This window comes from Hydractinia symbiolongicarpus, chromosome 12, assembly GCF_029227915.1.
Source record: "Hydractinia symbiolongicarpus strain clone_291-10 chromosome 12, HSymV2.1, whole genome shotgun sequence".
In the NCBI taxonomy this organism is placed as follows: Eukaryota; Metazoa; Cnidaria; class Hydrozoa; order Anthoathecata; family Hydractiniidae; genus Hydractinia; species Hydractinia symbiolongicarpus.
Genome location: NC_079886.1, coordinates 19,482,052 through 19,500,868, shown reverse-complemented (window position 1 = coordinate 19,500,868; position 18,817 = coordinate 19,482,052). Strand labels below are relative to the sequence as shown.

The window sequence follows — 18,817 nt, the reverse complement described above, 5'->3', positions numbered from 1 at the left end:
ACGTTTGACAAGGTTTCTTATAAACAAAAAAAAGCATGTATTAGTTTCGGGAGGTGTGTAGGTTGTAGAAGTGATAAGTATCAACTATATTCACATCACAAGCCTAATATTTCTTTTACAGTTTGGTAGATTTCTTTCACAACATTAGAGATTGGAAAGCTCGAAATAAGGGAAAGTTTATATAATAAATAACGAAAATATACAAATATAAAGGTGGTAATTAGTGTTTTAATTTCACGCCTTTTACCATTATAAATAGATATTGTTATTTCTCATTTTTACTCATTACACGCGCAAACCAAACACCTTTTAAAAATAATATTAAAAAAAAGAATAAAATATATATACATCTATATATCTGTTTATTCCACGTGGTGCATGCAGGTGGAAATAAAAGTAGGAAAATATTACGCAAAAAAAAGTTATCACACATTTAGAATATCCGTAAATAGGAAACTTTAGAGCTAAATGATTTTTAATTTTCTACCAGTTCTAGACTAGAGTGTTCCTAATTTATTCTTAAACCCACATAAGCAAATGGAGGAATCTTGCATGTAAATGTATTACAGCATGTCTTAGAAGTTCAACCTCATTGTTTTCTGTAAAGAACAGCTGAAATTCACTATTTATATTTTTCGTGCTCTTAAAGAGAGAATAGTAGTCAGAATAATTCTACGTTATGTATAGGTTCGTTTGTCGAGCTCCAATAAAAACGTATTTTTTTTGCAGTTTAAGTACCATACAGCTAAATGAACACACCCTGGGTGGTATAGGGTGTACACTGGGTTTTCTGCTGATAATGTGATACATACGTTTCATGTTTTTTTACTAGAAAAAGGCAGGTGCATTTTGATAGTTGAAATGTGTTGTTGTTATTCTCTTGAAGCACAGGTGCAAGTTCTTCGTTAATATTGCGAAAAAATACGAACGCACTGCCCAGTGTTAAATTAGACTACGATCCCGGACTTAATTTATTAGACAAGAGGGCCGAATTTCATAGTTTGTCCCACAAGCAGTTGTAAACACTGTTTCTACAAAAGACAAAGGCTTGTCTAATTTCTCTTGTCAATGATCGTAAACGGACTTTGGTTAGTTTCAAATTCTTAACCCTTACTAAATTTTGCTGAAGTCAGCACACCCCGTTTCCCCGATTATAGCACCTTAGCGGGCCGTTGTGTGGATTGTTCCGAAATGCAGACATGACAGAAACTGCCAGTAGGGCATTTTCGACGCTATTTATTTGGCCTATACACATCTCCCAAAGCGAAGTTTTTGCAGCCTACCGGCTGCAGAGTTTTGACAAGGCGATTCCATTTGGACAGTTCGAGAAATAGCCAAAAATCGGCCTTTTCCTATAATATTATGTCGAGGATTGTAGCTGTAACACCCTAAGACAATAAAAACAGTGAAAAAAGATAAATAATGATGAAATAAATGTTGTTAGATTCAGAGAATTGATGTTTAATAGTATTTTTAAAATAGTTAAAAAAAATATAAGATATTAATGTACGAAATATTAAAACAACTTCAGTGTTAAAGAACAAAAGATATAAAGCTGAAGTTAAGTCTTTAGTGATGTGGCTAGATATTGACGTATGGCTATTGGGTGGGGCTGGGGGTACTTAAAATAATCAAAGTTCTCAAATATATATTGTGCAAATTTTTATTGCGATATCAATTGTGATGCTTGAATATGCTTTTAATGTGACCATGAAAAATCTCTAAATAATGTCTTTATATTCAGGTTTAATAAGAAAAATATTAGAACTTTGTTTTTTTTTCGCAGGAAAAAACATGGTAATGAAATATTTTAGCGAGGGCTAAATCTTAAACTTCAATCAAATTTTAATCTTAACTGTTTTTAACGTGTTTTTCTATCAAAACTTGTTCTTATACAAAATGTTTTATTTTAATCTATGACGTCATGCGTTTAATTTATGACGTCATGCGTTATTCCAAGCCTTTCCACTGAATATAGGGATAGAGAAAATTGATCATGCTATCTTTGTTTTTTTTAATTATTTTCTATTTTCTTCAACTTCTGGTTATTTTCTGAAGTTGAGCATAATTTAAAGGTGGTCTAAATTTCCGTGGTAATAAAAAAGTGACAAAAATCTATTCGTATCTCTGCCAGGAAGTTTAATAATTTGATCGGAATGTCTGCCTTCTGCAATCCCTGGGCGTAATAAAATAGCTGGATAATTTTTATTTCTGCAGGTTGTAAACCTGTTTTTTTCAAGTCTTTCCTTTCACACATCTATATTCACTCATCAATGTTAATAGTTAAAAGTATTTCCAGTTATTTCAATGCTAATATAAACCGCCCCGCTTTTTTCTGTACTGCGGTTTATCTTGTCTTAAAGTTCATTTGAAAAACTGAAAAGAAGTATTCTAACTGCCTACAATTTCTCCTATTCGCGTTTTAGCGCCATTTTCCATACATGTTATATGGTGTTCCATGTATATCCATATATATCAACGTCCCAATGCTCCACTAGCCTTATTCTAGAAGAAGAAGAAGAAGAAGAAGAAGAAGAAGAAGAAGAAGAAGAAGAAGAAGAAGAAGAAGAAGAAGAAGAAGAAGAAGAAGAAGAAGAAGAAGAAGAAGAAGAAGAAGAAGAAGAAGAAGAAGAAGAAGAAGAAGAAGAAGAAGAAGAAGAAGAAGAAGAAGAAGAAGAAGAAGAAGAAGAAGAAGAAGAAGAAGAAGAAGAAGAAGAAGAAGAAGAAGAAGAAGAAGAAGAAGAAGAAGAAGAAGAAGAAGAAGAAGAAGAAGAAGAAGAAGAAGAAGAAGAAGAAGAAGAAGAAGAAGAAGAAGAAGAAGAAGAAGAAGAAGAAGAAGAAGAAGAAGAAGAAGAAGAAGAAAAAGAAGAAGAAGAAGAAGAAGAAGAAGAAGAAGAAGAAGAAGAAGAAGAAGAAGAAGAAGAAGAAGAAGAAGAAGAAGAAGAAGAAGAAGAAGAAGAAGAAGAAGAAGAAGAAGAAGAAGAAGAAGAAGAAGAAGAAGAAGAAGAAGAAGAAGAAGAAGAAGAAGAAGAAGAAGAAGAAGAAGAAGAAGAAAAAAGTTAAAAATAAACTTTTATGTCAAACAAGACAGTTGTGATTTTTCTATTTCATTTCTTTTGTTTTATTTATAAGTTGTGTTTTTCTTATGCAATACCAATGTATAAGCTATCAACGAACAAACACTTCCCTCGCCACCCACTTGTTTTGATTGTGTCAACTTTTACAACAATATGACGTCAAGGTATAAAAAAAATAATGTTACATAGCTTGCGTAACCATTTCACACAAAAAAAACGAATTTATACGTTCCACCAAATACTAAAATTTTCCCAAAATTTGTTGTAGAATTTACATTCTCCCCTGTTAAATTAAATAACATGCCAGAGAACCAGTCGTCTAAAATCTTTCTATAGGTGTGGAAAAGGTAATGAACATATATACCTTAGATATTCTTTAATATTCTTCAATATGCTTTTTTATTTATTTGAATATTGTCGATACATTTTTAAGGTATATAGTTTCTAATTTTAAAATGAACCTCTTTGATATAACCAAATTTAGGTAAAAACTTTGCATGCTATGACGTCATTATCTAGCCATTTTCATGCAACTGATGACGTAACAAAGAGAAATGTAGAAATATTCTCAAAAAAGTTTTTTAAAAAAATTCTTTTTCTTTAAAGAAAAAAAAATAAATAAGAATTTTTTCTTTCATGTTGTAATTTAAAGATAGATAACAAAGAACTAAAAAAAGGTGGTAAAAAAATGTAAAAATAAAAAATAATAGGAATAAAGAGAATACGAACAAAAGGATTTTTCAATATTAAACATGAAAAAGAACATTAAAATAGACACCTATTATTGATTCTTGAATTTGATTGGTGGAAATAATTTTATATTGATTGATGTTTTGATTGGTTTAAAGTGAAATTTAAAGAAAATAAAAGAGACGATGAAGGAAAAAAATTTTCTATTTCACATATGGGCAATTAGAAGAAATTACGACATCTACAAGTGAAAAGTTGAGCACCACTGAAAATCAGCTGTTTCTGTTAGAGTAGCATGATGAATAACGAATAAAAAAAATTGTTTATGAAAGATTTCATTTTTTTTAATGGTTAATATAAATTCAAAGCACTGTTTTTTAAAACACAAATAGATTTTTATTTATTAAATTCTTAACCAACTTTAAAATTTAACTTAACTATGTTTGGTTGCGTCCAGTTCATGTTCTTATAACAGTTGTGGTAGGAATATATACCGTATAGTGTACTGTGAAGTAGCAAGAGAAAAAAAGAAGAAAAAGAAGAAGAAGAAAAAGAAGAATTAAAGTTTTTTAAGTTCAAATATTGGTTTTTTGGTTGTGACTTGTTATTCATACATTTACTTTATTTAAAATTAGAGAAAATATAAGATATAGGAAGAAAGAAAAAAAATAACTAAAAAATGTACCGCGGAGAGGATTTGGACCAAGAAGTACCGTATATATACCCAGAGGTAAGATTTTTTTTCTACTTGAAACAAACAGCTTATTATATATACATTAGTGGTTAGTGCAACATCCATAGGATTTATTAAAAACATATCGCATTTGCTATTTCGGCTAAAAATATTTCGTGCGTTTTTAACATGAAATCGAACCGTGTAGCAGAATAAAATATGAATATTTATAAAGGAGGCTGATCGTAAGCCAGTGCAAAAAACCCATGGATACGCCCCTCGTTCATGTGGAGGTCATCAGGCTTCCGCCCGTCGCCCATATCCCGGGTATCGCAATTACGCGCATCAATTATCAAGTATCAATTTGGCTACCATTTTGAACAAAACATGATTATTAATATAAGACTTCTACAGTGTACAAAAACACATACGTGAAAAAGCATATATTTTATCTTCAATATTTTTAATATAGGAATCGCTACCTCTACTATCTCACGAGGAGGAGTTACTATCCAATCAGAGAGATGAACAAGAGAAATTCTCCCTTTATCAGAACGACGACAAAATTTCTTTTGACACACAAGGTAAGGATGTAACAAAGCCAAAAGTTACATCACTATCGCCAACAACAAACCTACGCTTTGATTAATTTTTTATTGTCTTAAAATTTGCTGTATGTAATATATGGTTTGAGGGCGGGAAATTGGGGGAGGGGATCCATTGTTATGGTGCAAAAACTATATCGGTATTTTCTTAGCCTATATATATTTTTTGGATGTTTTTTCGTAATTTCTTTTTATCGATCGAGCTAATAAAAAAACAACCTCGGCACCATTCCCATAACAGAAATAGAAAAGATGTCCTTGGAAGAAAGGTGGGGACTAAGAGCCTGAAGAGATTTTTTGTTATCCTTTGCTTTGCATTTTTCTGATATTTAGACTTATTTCAAGATTTGTCGCAAATGCAAGAACACTGGATGAGAGCTGGTGAGTACAATATATACAAGCTTGCTTTGCTAAGATACATTTTAAAGATGGCACCCATAATTCAAATTTTAAGTAACTGTGAATTTTCTCATCTGTAAACAAAACTAAAGATTCAACATAAGCTAAATTTTACCGTATGGTAAGGGGGAATATAGGGCCGCTTAAAGGCGACCCTTGACGCCTCTCTTGCTCTCATAACTCTTGCTCTCATAAACTTACTCTTCTTCCTTCCTAATGACGTTAAAGTAAAAATAAAAAACTAGCATGCGCTTTTTATTTCACAAAGAATTTGCTGGGTGGTCCAGTTTCAATGATTTCTAATTCTCCGCCACAATTTTTTTTTACTTCAAAAAAGTATGCTCTTGACAAAATCGGCATACATTAATTAATTCTATTTTTTTACCTGGATCCAAAAGCTTTTTTAAAGTTGGGGTGGTAAATAACTTATAAACTGTTTTAGTTAAAAAAAACAGAACACAAAATAGCAAAGTAGATACTTAAAATTAGGTGCAAAAAATAGTTAAAAATTTAACTCTAAGCAATAAACAATTTAAGAATGCTTTAAACTGTAAAGGTTAAAAAGATATAATGAATAAATTTATGATTTAAACACGAACATTAATTTCGCAAGACAAAAAAGGCAAAAATTTATGATTCTTTAATTTTAAGTAGAATGAATGAACATTATATATAATTAAAAATTTATATTTGTTTTCGAGGCACATAGAGAAAGTCACAGTCAGTGACGTCATTACACGAATTGAATAATTTATGCAGCTTTCTTTCGTCCATTTTCCTCATAATGTCCTTGCATTAGTTTGTAGATGAACCTCTCAAAATGGCGCCCCTTAGCAATGAATAATATAATTCCGTGCTGTTATTATTTTCAATGTTATTAATAATTTACTAAGAATAAATCTCTAAAAATTGTTGTGAAAAAGCAACTTAAATACCAGGTCATCAAGCCAGTTTAAATTTTAGGCTATAACTGTCGGTTTTACTCGCTCTTTTGTAGAGCTACTTAGCTCTCAGTTTCTTATGAGAGGGTTAAAACTTTCCCTCTAGAATGAACTTAAGCAAAATGCTGCAAGGATATTAAAATACATATATTTAGAAAAAGAGTGAAGAATTATATAAAATTAAACAAAAAAAGTTTAAAAATAAACAAATACAATTAAAACTAAAGAAGTGAAGAATTGTGTTTTCTTATTTTTCACTTCTGTCTATGTTTGGTTTCTTTCATTTTAACATATTAACGTCGATGCGCTAAACAATGTTTCACTTTACCGCCAAAACAAACATGGCGGAGAGATCAACGAAATTGAAAACATACACGAACAAAAGAAAAATTATCAGAAAGGAAAACGTAGATAAAAACAAAGATAAAAAAGAAGAAAGGAAAAAATAAATCGTAAACAAAAATAATACCAAAAACAAAAAGTAAAAATATTTGGACGGCTTTACAACATCTTCAAACAAACCATTTAGACAAAAATGATTATATTAACCATAAAATCAAGCAGAACTAATTTCTGCGAATCTATTTCATCGCATGTATAAGTTTTCGTGAGTTAACTCATATTTTTCCTACATTTTAATTATAATGTGAAATGAAAAAATTTCTAAAGTAATCATTTCGAGCTTGAAAATTTCCAAGACTTTTTTTTAACAAAAATCCAAAATTTACTTTGTTTATTTTCTCGTTAACGGCCATCCTTCTTAGAGTTATGCCACTTGCTGGAAAGCCACTCCTTCGCTCTTTAATTTTAAGTAATTAACATCGCGCACTCCTTCCCCTATTCTTTCTTTGTTATCGCTTATCTGTCTCTTATTTCACATGTGGTATTTTTCTCAAACTAAAAAACAAAAAACAACTCGCGCACAACTAAACCTTACACGAGCCCAGCATTCGAAAATCCCTTTAACCCCGATTTGTGGCCATCTGCTACCTCAACATTTGTGGAATTGAAAGATGCCGGATAGGCAATGTATTCTTTTTTATATACACTTTGATTTCTCAAAGTTAAGCGGTCACGGGTTTGGCTAATAAATTGGCATATTTGCAGTTTAAACAAAATTAAGTATAAAAAAGATTTAAAATGTTTGAGTTAAAAAACATTGCAATAATAATCCTGTGATTGTTTTAACATTTTCCTGATAACACAAATTTCAAATGTAAAATAGATGGAAATTAAACATTTTTTCCTTTCAGCGCAAACGGTAAAAGAAGACCAGTTTGTCCCCGAAGTTTTGAAAACACCGACAGGAGTAGAAAAGCCAAGAAAACAAGTGGTCCAAACAGGTTAGACATATGACCTTTGTCTTTATAACATCACTGTCACCTGAATATTATCTCTTCCTAAGTACTATATTAGTGGATTAAATCCAGTTTTGCTGGACAGCCTTTATTGTCAATATTGTGTCATATATTTTATTAAATTCATGCTTTTTCATTTTAGAATACGGTCCAGTTCAGATTAAAATTGAGGATGATATTGCTACTGAAAGTGAATACACACCCAATTGCTGTATGGTAAAAGACGAACCGATCGATAATGATGTAAACGAAACCCTTTTGCAATCCAATGATCCATCACAATCGTGTTTATCCCCATCTTGTAATGTCAACTTGTCGCTGTTATCGCCTCGATCAGACGATAACTATCAAATACCTTCTCCATGTAACGTTGAATACATCGAGTCCCTTGGTTCACCAATTTACCCGCCACAACGTTCAGCGTATACAAAATGCGATGATATGATTGGTGGAAACAACAATAACAGCAGATCTTCACCAATGTATCCTGCTCATCCACCGGAGTTGATCCGGTCGAGTTATAACTCCGGACGCTTAAATCACGGTTATCAATCGAACAGCTTTGAAACTATCAAAAGCTTGGAGACGACAAAAACATTTAATCCTGTCAAAATATTTGACTCTGGGAAACCATTTGACTCGATTAAATCAGAAATAAGCGAGACAACTTACGGTGAATCTCCAACCAAAGGTAAGGTTACACCTTTAGCCTGATTATTAATCATAGTACCCATAATGCATTATTTGAATATTCCCAAAGTGAGAAATAATGTTGTTGACGTTCTAGTTTATCCGACAATCAAGCTTTCGACAACAAGCGAATATTATGGCGCACGATATGAACCTCAAAGATATAAACCCCGTTACCATTACACAGGTTAGTATAATGGAACACAATCTAACCTGCACATAGTAAAGACACATGAAAATCCAAAGCCTGCTCACTGCAAACATGTATGAATGTAACAAGTGTACTATGTGTCGGCTAGAGTGCAGTTCAAATTATTGCTTGTCAGCGTTGATATGAATGCACACTAAAGTGTTTTTTTACCTAGGTCGCTACAATCCGTATAAAGACCATTGTGAAACGAATCATCACCATCGATCCTATCATAGGCGTGGAACATTACAGTTATGGCAATTCCTCGTCGCACTTTTGTCAGAGAAAGATTGTCAGCAATATATTGCGTGGGTCGGAAGAGGTCTGGAATTCAAACTTATCGACCCTGAAGAAGTTGCGCGCAGATGGGGCATTCAAAAAAATCGGCCTGCTATGAATTATGACAAGTTAAGTCGCTCTTTAAGATATTATTACGAGAAAGGGATTATGCAGAAGGTTGCCGGTGAGAGATACGTCTATCGATTTGTTTGTAATCCAGAGGCCTTATTCAGTCTCGCTTTCCCAGACGGAATGAGACCATTATTAAAACCTCAGTGTTGTCAGCCTCAAAAAGTTACAGATCAACAGATGTTAGCAGGATCACGTGACCACTACTCAATTTCAGCATACTTGAACACTTCAAATACAGGAGCACATTACCCAACCACTTGGGTGTCGAAACCGCCAGAAAGTTATGCTTTTCAACAGTAAATCAATCCTGCTCTAACTATCAAAAGCTAGTGTTTGTTTCAAATAATAACATCTTCGAGCGTTTTAATTACCTAATCTAAGTGGTATGTATCAAAAACACAAAATATATCCCAATTTTTTTTTAAGTATGAAACTAAAAACAGTAAAAATTTCCTTTTGGCGTTTTTTTTACGAAGAATGTAATTGGATTCTTGACAGAACGATATTCATCGATACGCATCATGTGTCTTTTGGAGCTGCCTTATACCGTATCTATACCTGAAAGAATATATTTTTCAAATAAGGTATATTCTGTACCAAACTTAGCTCGTACCACTACTTCTTACAGTAGAAAGTTCCCTGAAGCAAAAAAAAATTCAATTTCAGAGTGACAGTTGTTTTTTTCAAAATATTAAGTAGTAGACTTTGTTTACTATTTTCCGCTGGTCCGGAAAATATTTAAACTGTTGAACAGACCCGCTCGATCACATGTTGTCTTCTTAGGATGGTCGTCCAGACATTGTTCCTATTTCTGTTGCAGTTGTTGTTGTTTCCTTGTTTCCTTGTGTGTATTTGTGTGCTTGTTTGTTTGTTTGTTTGTTTGTTTGTTTGTTTGTTTGTTTGTTTGTTTGTTTGTTTGTTTATAGTATTGTGACACAAAATTATAAAGTCAATATTTACTTTTATGAATAAACCTTAATTATTTTTATCAAAACATAATTTGTATCATAAATTAATCTAATGTATATTTAATAATATATTACTCAAAATAAATAATACTAAAAATGTTCTTTCCGATTTTCTTTACAATTCCAAATTTTGTCCACATGTCTAACTCTAGGTCGCAGCTAGAGAATCTTTGTTCATTAATATCCTGGAACTCAAATAAATAACACTTGTGCTCTTCCCTTCCAATATTGTTTGATACTGTTGATATTTTCCGCACCTATGCATGGCATGGTATTATTAGCATCCAGGGAAGGGGTGGGAATATGGAGGCCATTGCAATGGCAATGTTCGTACTGAGAATTGCATTTGCACTGTAATGGTGTCTTCATTTATTTTTGGTGAACCCTTTTCCTGTGACAATATAGCTATCACCAATATCAGGAAGTTGAACACGAGTTATCTCAACCATTTTTCGTCTGGCATTCGTAGTCTTCGTTTTTATTTTCAAATGTTCCTGATGGCGATGTTTGGATGCAGTGTGACCAGTAATAAACAATTCTTGCGTCTCATTAAAAGGTGAATTTTGATTTGCTGCGACTTCTTGGTTTCTAAAAAGAGACATGTAGATTTTCTATAAAAAACAGATTAAAAAAGAAAAAAAGCACACATTGAAACGTGATATTTGAAAATAACAAATTTTGTCATTAAGATATACATTTTCATTAAACTTTGCACAAGTGTAGCAATAATAAAGAGCACGAAGGCAACTAAAATATCTCTATTTTGTTTTAACGCTTTAGCGAACGGTGGATGTGTGTGGAGTTGTTATTGTTGATGTGGAAGAGGAAGGGAAGGGAAGGGGGGGGGGGGAAAGGGGTGGTGAGGGAGAGGGGAGAAAAGAATCTGGTAAATGATCATGTTATCACCCTCTGTTTATTTGCAATACCTTTTTTCCACTAATTTTATGATGTCAAATAACTTCTTCTGTATTTTTGTTTGCTATTTCAAGTTTCACAGTCATACCGTTTGTACTTCCTTGAATTTCATAGGAGTGGTGAAAATACCGGCTAAAACGAGACCCCTGTACCCCCTATTGAAGTAGGGTTAATGATTGCATTGCGATACACTAAACAAATGAATACAAAGTAAGGAATAAAAAAAAACACATACAGGATTGGTAAGGTGTCAACACATTCTTCTGTCGCCACACTGTTGGGAGTTTGATGTGTTACGTGCCCAGTAGTTGAGTACATCTCATGATAATCCCTCATATATTTGCTGACATCATCAAGATATGTGAATTTCATCCGATTTCGACAAGAGTACGTGCAATTTTTTGTTAACTTTCTACAGTTTTGGCAGTCTTTCACAAAGTTTTTCAATTTCTTTTCTTTTACGCTCTCGTGACGCGCAGTGACTTTAGTAGTTGGTGCTTCTATCCAAGGCGCCATGTTTACGTTTTTCATGCGACAGCTATATGGCTTATTAGTACCATGTTCTGCACTAATTTCTAATAGATTCTCTGCAATTTTTTCATGGCTATTTTTCACAAAAAAACTCTTGTCCATGTTCAAATTTTGTCCGCATTCAAACTTCTTTGACGAAAACAAATGTTTCTAATTTTAGCTTGCTAATATATTTATGCATCACAAGGTGTCATAATCTGCTAAAATACTTAGCATCCAGATAATCATTTCCTCGTCATCTGCAAGTGTTTCGTACACGTGTTGAAAAGTGACAACAAAACTTAAAAGCGAGAAAATTTCACGCGAATATTAAGCAAATTATAAAAAATAAAATAATATTCAAGATGAATTGAAAATTTTTATCGGGATTTTTTTTAACCTCATAGCTTTAAAATAAAAAAGTTTTAATATTTGATGATAAATTCTTAAAATATAATTTCTAGAATAAATCAACGTATTCACTAAAAACTGTGAGACTTCTGAGTTTGATACAGATGAGTGACAACCCATTTTATTTGATACTAAGATGTAAAGTTGAATAGAAGGTCATTTGCGACGTAACAAATAGCAACCGTTCCTACGCTAAAGACAAAAAGAGACCTGTCTCCTAGTAATGAGGTCGGGTAGCTATCATAGATGTATTTCAAACAACAAACATATTGTCGAGTGTGCACAAATACACTGCTTGTTAAATAAAAACAAAGAAAATTGAAATAAATTATTACATATAAGCAAATACACGAGCGTCTACTGCAATGTTTCGCATTATATTCAAGTCCAATTCATGGTGACTTATTTAGGTTGAATAGTACATAGTGTCTTCTTGTTCAACCTTTTTGCCAGGGCTTTTTGCCTCTCACCAGCGCTATGCTTTTTGATAGGCTTGACGAAACAAGAACGTGGATAAGGCTTGCTTCATGGTCATGATATGTCCACGATAAAACTTAGTAGAGGGATCGATTGGCTTAGTACGAACTAAGCCAATCGATCCCTCTACAAATGTTTTGTAGTTGTTACACAATATTTTTTGGAAAATAAAATTTTTGACGAGTTGTTTAAAACATTTATAACTTTAATCAGTTTTAATTAGGGAACTCAACATTTTCTAGTGGGTGCATGCTGATAAGATAAATTTACGGTCCTGGACGCAACATTTGTATAGATAACCAAATTCTGGCTATTAGCAAAACAAGATTACTTGGTTAGTCAGAAGGCAGAAAATAGAAACTTTTGGCAACTGGAGGTTTGTGCACACTATATTTTCCCCTTTTCTTCAGTACGTTTCCGGAGATAGCTTCCACAAAAACAAAAAAAAAGCTTACAAAATTTAGATATTTTCGCATATTTTAGTCTTAGCGCAAATTTTTTATTGAACATTTTATTTTGGTTTGTCAATTCAGTATTCATATTATTGTGGAAAGTTTATCATTTTGAAGTAGGCTTCTCCCATCATCGGGTAAAGTAAAATGATGTTGAGCATGTTTTTATATAAATATTTTCCCTCTCATTTGCGTATAATTTCGCCCACCAACAAACTTTTTTAGCGCGAATGCTCAATAAACAGTGCACGCGAAAAATTAATACGAATAAGCTAAAAGTGTAAACTAGCTGTGACTGCTAGTTACTTTTATGAAAAATCAAAATGTAAAGCAATAAACTTTTAAATTAGATTTTTGCGAATTGCTTGAGCAGTCTTTGTTGGATGTGGCTGCAAAATATCTTGATGTTTTGAACATTGTGTTTCCTCAACAAGAGATAAAATTTTAAAGAGTAATAACATATGAACCGTTCATCTAACAACATTTACATGCAAACCAATCCTGAGTCTTCATAGTCATTGGTAAAAACATGTGTTCTAAAAATAATGGTAACGTCATCGTCAAATCGCTGATTCTTATCACTGATTATCATTTACTTTTTACTGTATATTACTAAGTTTAATCAACAGAAATAAGACCGTTATTTGAAGTGGTTACCCCTTAGAAGTTTCACATATAATATTATACATGGCATTGCACTTTATAAAGCATAAACCAATTAATACGAAGTTGTTCGTAAAAATACTGCAAAAAATTTCTTGATTTACTTATAAGAACAAAGTTGGAATGTATAGTAGTATGTACGGTATCCAAAGTTAGGCCTCAAACTTTTTCCAAATTCCACACAACCGCAGAGAATCAATTTATTTAACGGCAGTTAGGGGGATTAACGATTTACTGGCCGGTAAATAAAAAGATGGTGTATTAATCCAGCACATTTTTTTTTATTATTATTATTCCCAATATTTATACAGGAAAGCTACTTCAGTGTTGGAAACACTGTTATTAATGTGAGTCCCATGTGCTGAATGTATACATCAAGTATACACCGGCATTGCTTACCCAATTTCCCTCCCAGGACATTGGTTGACCCGTAGCTGTGGTAAAGGAATTTACTAAACATGTCTGCGCTATGAACAGAACCACCGACCTTGTTTTTACGATAAAAAACCACAAGGCCACGCGCCAAAAGTCTTTCCCATTCCAAAAAAACATCAAAATGCACAGTTTGTTTGGTTTCACGACTTCAATTCTTAAAAGAAAGTTCCATTTCCAACCATCATAATAAATTATTGAAGATATTATTTCGGTTTGTCTGTTCAGTATTCATATTACTGTGGAAAGTTTATCATTTCTTGAACATGATAGTTTAGTAGGCGACGTTTCGGGAGATCCTTCTCCCATCATCGGGCAAAGTAAAATGATGTTGCGCATGTATTTATATAATTGCAGAGGATCGAAATTCATAAAAATAACCAATCAGAAACGAGCTGATAATTACAGTTAATTACGGTAATTAACATTTTCGGACCTGGATGTAGGTAACTACTTCTTCTGTAGGGCTGGTAACCAAATCTCAGGAAGTTGATACGAGATGCTGTTTATGTGTTTGTTACGTTCTACACTGTTGATGGTTTCTTTAATCTTCCTGGCCGTTGTTCTGGATTCTCTGTCAATGATTTTCTTCTCATCCCAATTAAACTGATGACTTCTGCTCCAGCTGTGGTCCGCAATTTCGTTTTTATTCACATCTCCGTTTCTCACTGCGCGCATATGTTCTTGTACTCGTTGCTTAAACTTTCTTTTTGTTTCGCCTATATACACTGCATCACAATCTTTACACGGGATTTCGTAAACAACATTGTTTTGCTCTTCCAGGTTTATTTTGTCTTTTGGTTTAGACAAAATGCTTCTTAGGGTGTCTTTAGAGGTAAGAATGCATTTGATCTTGTGTTGCCTTAAAACTCGACGAAGGATCTCGCTGGTACCTGGTACGAAGGGTAGGAATGCTGATGCGATAAATTCCTCTGATGTTTCCTTGTTGTCTCCGTTGCATCTTCTCTTCATTTTATTTTCTACTTGCGTGATGACTTTATGACTGTATCCATTTGTGATTAATGCATTTCTTACACGTCGAATTTCTATTTTCCTCTCCTGTTTGTCACTGACTACACTGTTGGCACGATTCAGTAATGAAGATATGACACTTTCTTTGCAAGATTTCTGATGGTTTGATTCGAAGTTAAGGTACTGGTCAGTGTGTGTTGGTTTACGATACACTGAAACTGAAATGGAACCATTCTTGCGTTTGACCAAAGTGTCCAGGAAAGCGATACTTCCATCGTGTTCAAGCTCAACAGTGAATTTGATTTGTCGATGTAGGCCGTTGATGTGTTCATGGAACTTTTCTAGATGAGATCTTTTGATTATGGCGAATACGTCGTCAACAAATCTTTTCCAAACCTTTGGACGTCTGTCTGATGTGACTAATGCTGTTGTCTCGTGTGCTTGCATGTATATTTCTGCGACTACTGATGATGCAGGGCCTCCCATGGCAACTCCGTCTGTTTGAGTGTAGAAGTTCTTATTAAACAGATACCATGTTTTGGTTAGAACAAGTTCGACCAAACGCAGAAAATCCGGTAGTGGAATCTTTGTCTTTTCACCGAATGCAGCATCGTTTTCGATAATGTCTTTAATGATGTTTAAGGTGTCTTTTATGGGAACATTTGTGTAGAGTGATGTGACATCAAATGATACCATGCATTCGTCGTCTGCTATCTCTATTTCTCTGATGTATTCCGAAAATTCTTTTGAGTTTTTGCTGTGGTCACTTGCTGTGAATTTGCTGAGGATGGAAGTAACAAATTTTGATAGGTTGTATAACGGTGTTCCAGTGGAAACTATTGGTTGAATTGGATTTCCCTGTTCATGAATTTTGGGTAGTCCGTAAAATCGCGGTGGTGGTCCGTCACAAGGCTTCAGTCGGTAATACTGCTTATCGTCGATGTATTCTTTTCTCTTCAACTCCATTAAGATGTTCCTCGCTTCTCGTTTGATGACTTCTGTGGGATCTTTCTTGAGAAGTTTGTAAGGCCCGTTGTTGATGTGTTCGTTGCACTTGTTGATGTAGTCAAGTGTATTCATGATAACCGTTGTTCTCCCCTTGTCTGCCGGTAGGATTATGATATCTTTGTCCTTCTTTAGATTCTTCAATGACAGTCTTTCAGATTTTTGCAAATTGTCCTTTGGTGTTTTGCTTTTCTGTAGCGTGAGGCTTACTTTAGCTCTTACTGTGTCTGCCTCTTCTTTTGGTAGATCTTTAATTGCCTCTTCCACTTTCGCAACTATTTCATTCTTTGGAATTGAAGCTGGTGTCATGCAGAAATTCATTCCTTTTGATAAAAGGTTTGTTTCTTCTGTCGTGAGTTGTCTGTTGGAGAGATTGACAATCCATTTGCTCCTTTCTATACCCGTTGTGTATCATCATTGAATCTGTCATTGATTTTGTTGAACTTTTTAAGGTGTCTGTCTTTAAACGATCTCATTTTTATTCATGATAGCGTGTATGAAAAAGAAATGAGATCGGTTAAAGACAGACACCTTAAAAAGTTCAACAAAATCAATGACAGATTCAATGATGATACACAAACGGGTATAGAAAAGAGCAAATGGATTGTCAATCTCTCCAACAGACAACTCACGACAGAAGAAACAAACCTTTTATCAAAAGGAATGAATTTCTGCATGACACCGGCTTCAATTCCAAAGAATTAAATAGTTGCGAAAGTGGAAGAGGCAATTAAAGATCTACCAAAAGAAGAGGCAGACACAGTAAGAGCTAAAGTAAGCCTCACGCTACAGAAAAGCAAAACACCAAAGGACAATTTGCAAAAATCTGAAAGACTGTCATTGAAGAATCTAAAGAAGGACAAAGATATCATAATCCTACCAGCAGACAAGGGGAGAACAACGGTTATCATGAATACACTTGACTACATCAACAAGTGCAACGAACACATCAACAACGGGCCTTACAAACTTCTCAAGAAAGATCCCACAGAAGTCATCAAACGAGAAGCGAGGAACATCTTAATGGAGTTGAAGAGAAAAGAATACATCGACGATAAGCAGTATTACCGACTGAAGCCTTGTGACGGACCACCACCGCGATTTTACGGACTACCCAAAATTCATAAACAGGGAAATCCAATTCGACCAATAGTTTCCTGCACTGGAACACCGTTATACAACCTATCAAAATTTGTTGCTTCCATCCTCAGCAAATTCACAGCAAGTGACCACAGCAAAAACTCAAAAGAATTTTCGGAATACATCAGAGAAATAGAGATAGCAGACGACGAATGCATGGTATCATTTGATGTCACATCACTCTACACAAATGTTCCCATAAAAGACACCTTAAACATCATTAAAGACATTATCGAAAACGATGCTGCATTCGGTGAAAAGACAAAGATTCCACTACCGGATTTTCTGCGTTTGGTCGAACTTGTTCTAACCAAAACATGGTATCTGTTTAATAAGAACTTCTACACTCAAACAGACGGAGTTGCCATGGGAGGCCCTGCATCATCTGTAGTCGCAGAAATATACATGCAAGCACACGAGACAACAGCATTAGTCACATCAGACAGACGTTCAAAGGTTTGGAAAAGATTTGTTGACGACGTATTCGCCATAATCAAAAGATCTCATCTAGAAGAGTTCCATGAACACATCAACGGCCTACATCGACAAATCAAATTCACTGTTGAGCTTGACCACGATGGAAGTATCGCTTTCCTGGACACTTTGGTCAAACGCAAGAATGGTTCCATTTCAGTTTCAGTGTATCGTAAACCAACACACACTGACCAGTACCTTAACTTCGAATCAAACCATCAGAAATCTTGCAAAGAAAGTGTCATATCTTCATTACTGAATCGTGCCAACAGTGTAGTCAGTGACAAACAGGAGAGGAAAATAGAAATTCGACGTGTAAGAAATGCATTAATCACAAATGGATACAGTCATAAAGTCATCACGCAAGTAGAAAATAAAATGAAGAGAAGATGCAACGGAGACAACAAGGAAACATCAGAGGAATTTATCGCATCAGCATTCCTACCCTTCGTACCAGGTACCAGCGAGATCCTTCGTCGAGTTTTAAGGCAACACAAGATCAAATGCATTCTTACCTCTAAAGACACCCTAAGAAGCACTTTGTCTAAACCAAAAGACAAAATAAACCTGGAAGAGCAAAACAATGTTGTTTACGAAATCCCGTGTAAAGATTGTGATGCAGTGTATATAGGCGAAACAAAAAGAAAGTTTAAGCAACGAGTACAAGAACATATGCGCGCAGTGAGAAACGGAGATGTGAATAAAAACGAAATTGCGGACCACAGCTGGAGCAGAAGTCATCAGTTTAATTGGGATGAGAAGAAAATAATTGACAGAGAATCCAGAACAACGGCCAGGAAGATTAAAGAAACCATCAACAGTGTAGAACGTAACAAACACATAAACAGCATCTCGTATCAACTTCCTGAGATTTGGTTACCAGCCCTACAGAAGAAGTAGTTACCTACATCCAGGTCCGAAAATGTTAATTACCGTAATTAACTGTAATTATCAGATCGTTTCTGATTGGTTATTTTCATGAATTTCGATCCTCTGCAATTATATAAATACATGCGCAACATCATTTTACTTTGCCCGATGATGGGAGAAGGATCTCCCGAAACGTCGCCTACTAAACTATCATGTTCAAGAAATGATAAACTTTCCACAGTAATACATCATAATAAACTTTAGAACAAAAATGAACCTCACTTCCTCGTGACTGGTAAATTAGAAATTCTGGATGAACAAGACAAGAGTACATTCATCAAAAATCATAAATCTTCAATTCAACGTAACCAGCCTTCTTTAGGAACTTTTTTGTCAAGTGTTAATAAGCTAACCGCATTTCACCGGACAGCTCGCTGGTGCCTACTACATGCGCTACGTATATACCTCAACTAAATTGTTGCTGTGGTCAAGCA

The 18,817-nt window shown here is 34.2% G+C and overlaps 2 protein-coding genes across 2 annotated transcripts; one reads left to right on the top strand and one right to left on the bottom strand.

Moving 5' to 3' along the window:
* The first annotated feature begins 4,014 nt into the window (after positions 1 to 4,014).
* Positions 4,015 to 10,103, top strand: LOC130622096 (ETS translocation variant 1-like). The gene is made up of 7 exons (XM_057437500.1): positions 4,015 to 4,497; positions 4,913 to 5,024; positions 5,379 to 5,426; positions 7,639 to 7,728; positions 7,886 to 8,434; positions 8,531 to 8,620; positions 8,799 to 10,103. Exons 1-7 carry the CDS (start codon positions 4,447 to 4,449, stop codon positions 9,332 to 9,334), a joined length of 1,476 nt encoding a protein of 491 aa, XP_057293483.1. The 5' UTR covers positions 4,015 to 4,446; the 3' UTR covers positions 9,335 to 10,103.
* LOC130622097 (uncharacterized) lies at positions 9,922 to 11,789 on the bottom strand. The gene is made up of 2 exons (XM_057437501.1): positions 11,153 to 11,789; positions 9,922 to 10,590 (listed from the first exon to the last, which is right to left on the bottom strand). The coding sequence occupies exons 1-2, from the start codon at positions 11,548 to 11,550 to the stop codon at positions 10,368 to 10,370; spliced, it is 621 nt and encodes a 206-aa protein (XP_057293484.1). The 5' UTR covers positions 11,551 to 11,789; the 3' UTR covers positions 9,922 to 10,367.
* Positions 11,790 to 18,817: the final 7,028 nt, after the last annotated feature.

Coding starts and splice junctions, on each gene's coding strand:
- LOC130622097 (XM_057437501.1), bottom strand. CDS start 11,550: ATGGACAAGAGTTTTTTTGTGAAAAATAGCCATGAAAAAATTGCAGAG. Junction 10,591..11,152: donor GTTGACACCTTACCAATCCT/GTATGTGTTTTT, acceptor GTCTCTTTTTAG/AAACCAAGAAGTCGCAGCAA.
- LOC130622096 (XM_057437500.1), top strand. CDS start 4,447: ATGTACCGCGGAGAGGATTTGGACCAAGAAGTACCGTATATATACCCA. Junction 4,498..4,912: donor TACCGTATATATACCCAGAG/GTAAGATTTTTT, acceptor TTTTTAATATAG/GAATCGCTACCTCTACTATC. Junction 8,435..8,530: donor CGGTGAATCTCCAACCAAAG/GTAAGGTTACAC, acceptor TTGACGTTCTAG/TTTATCCGACAATCAAGCTT.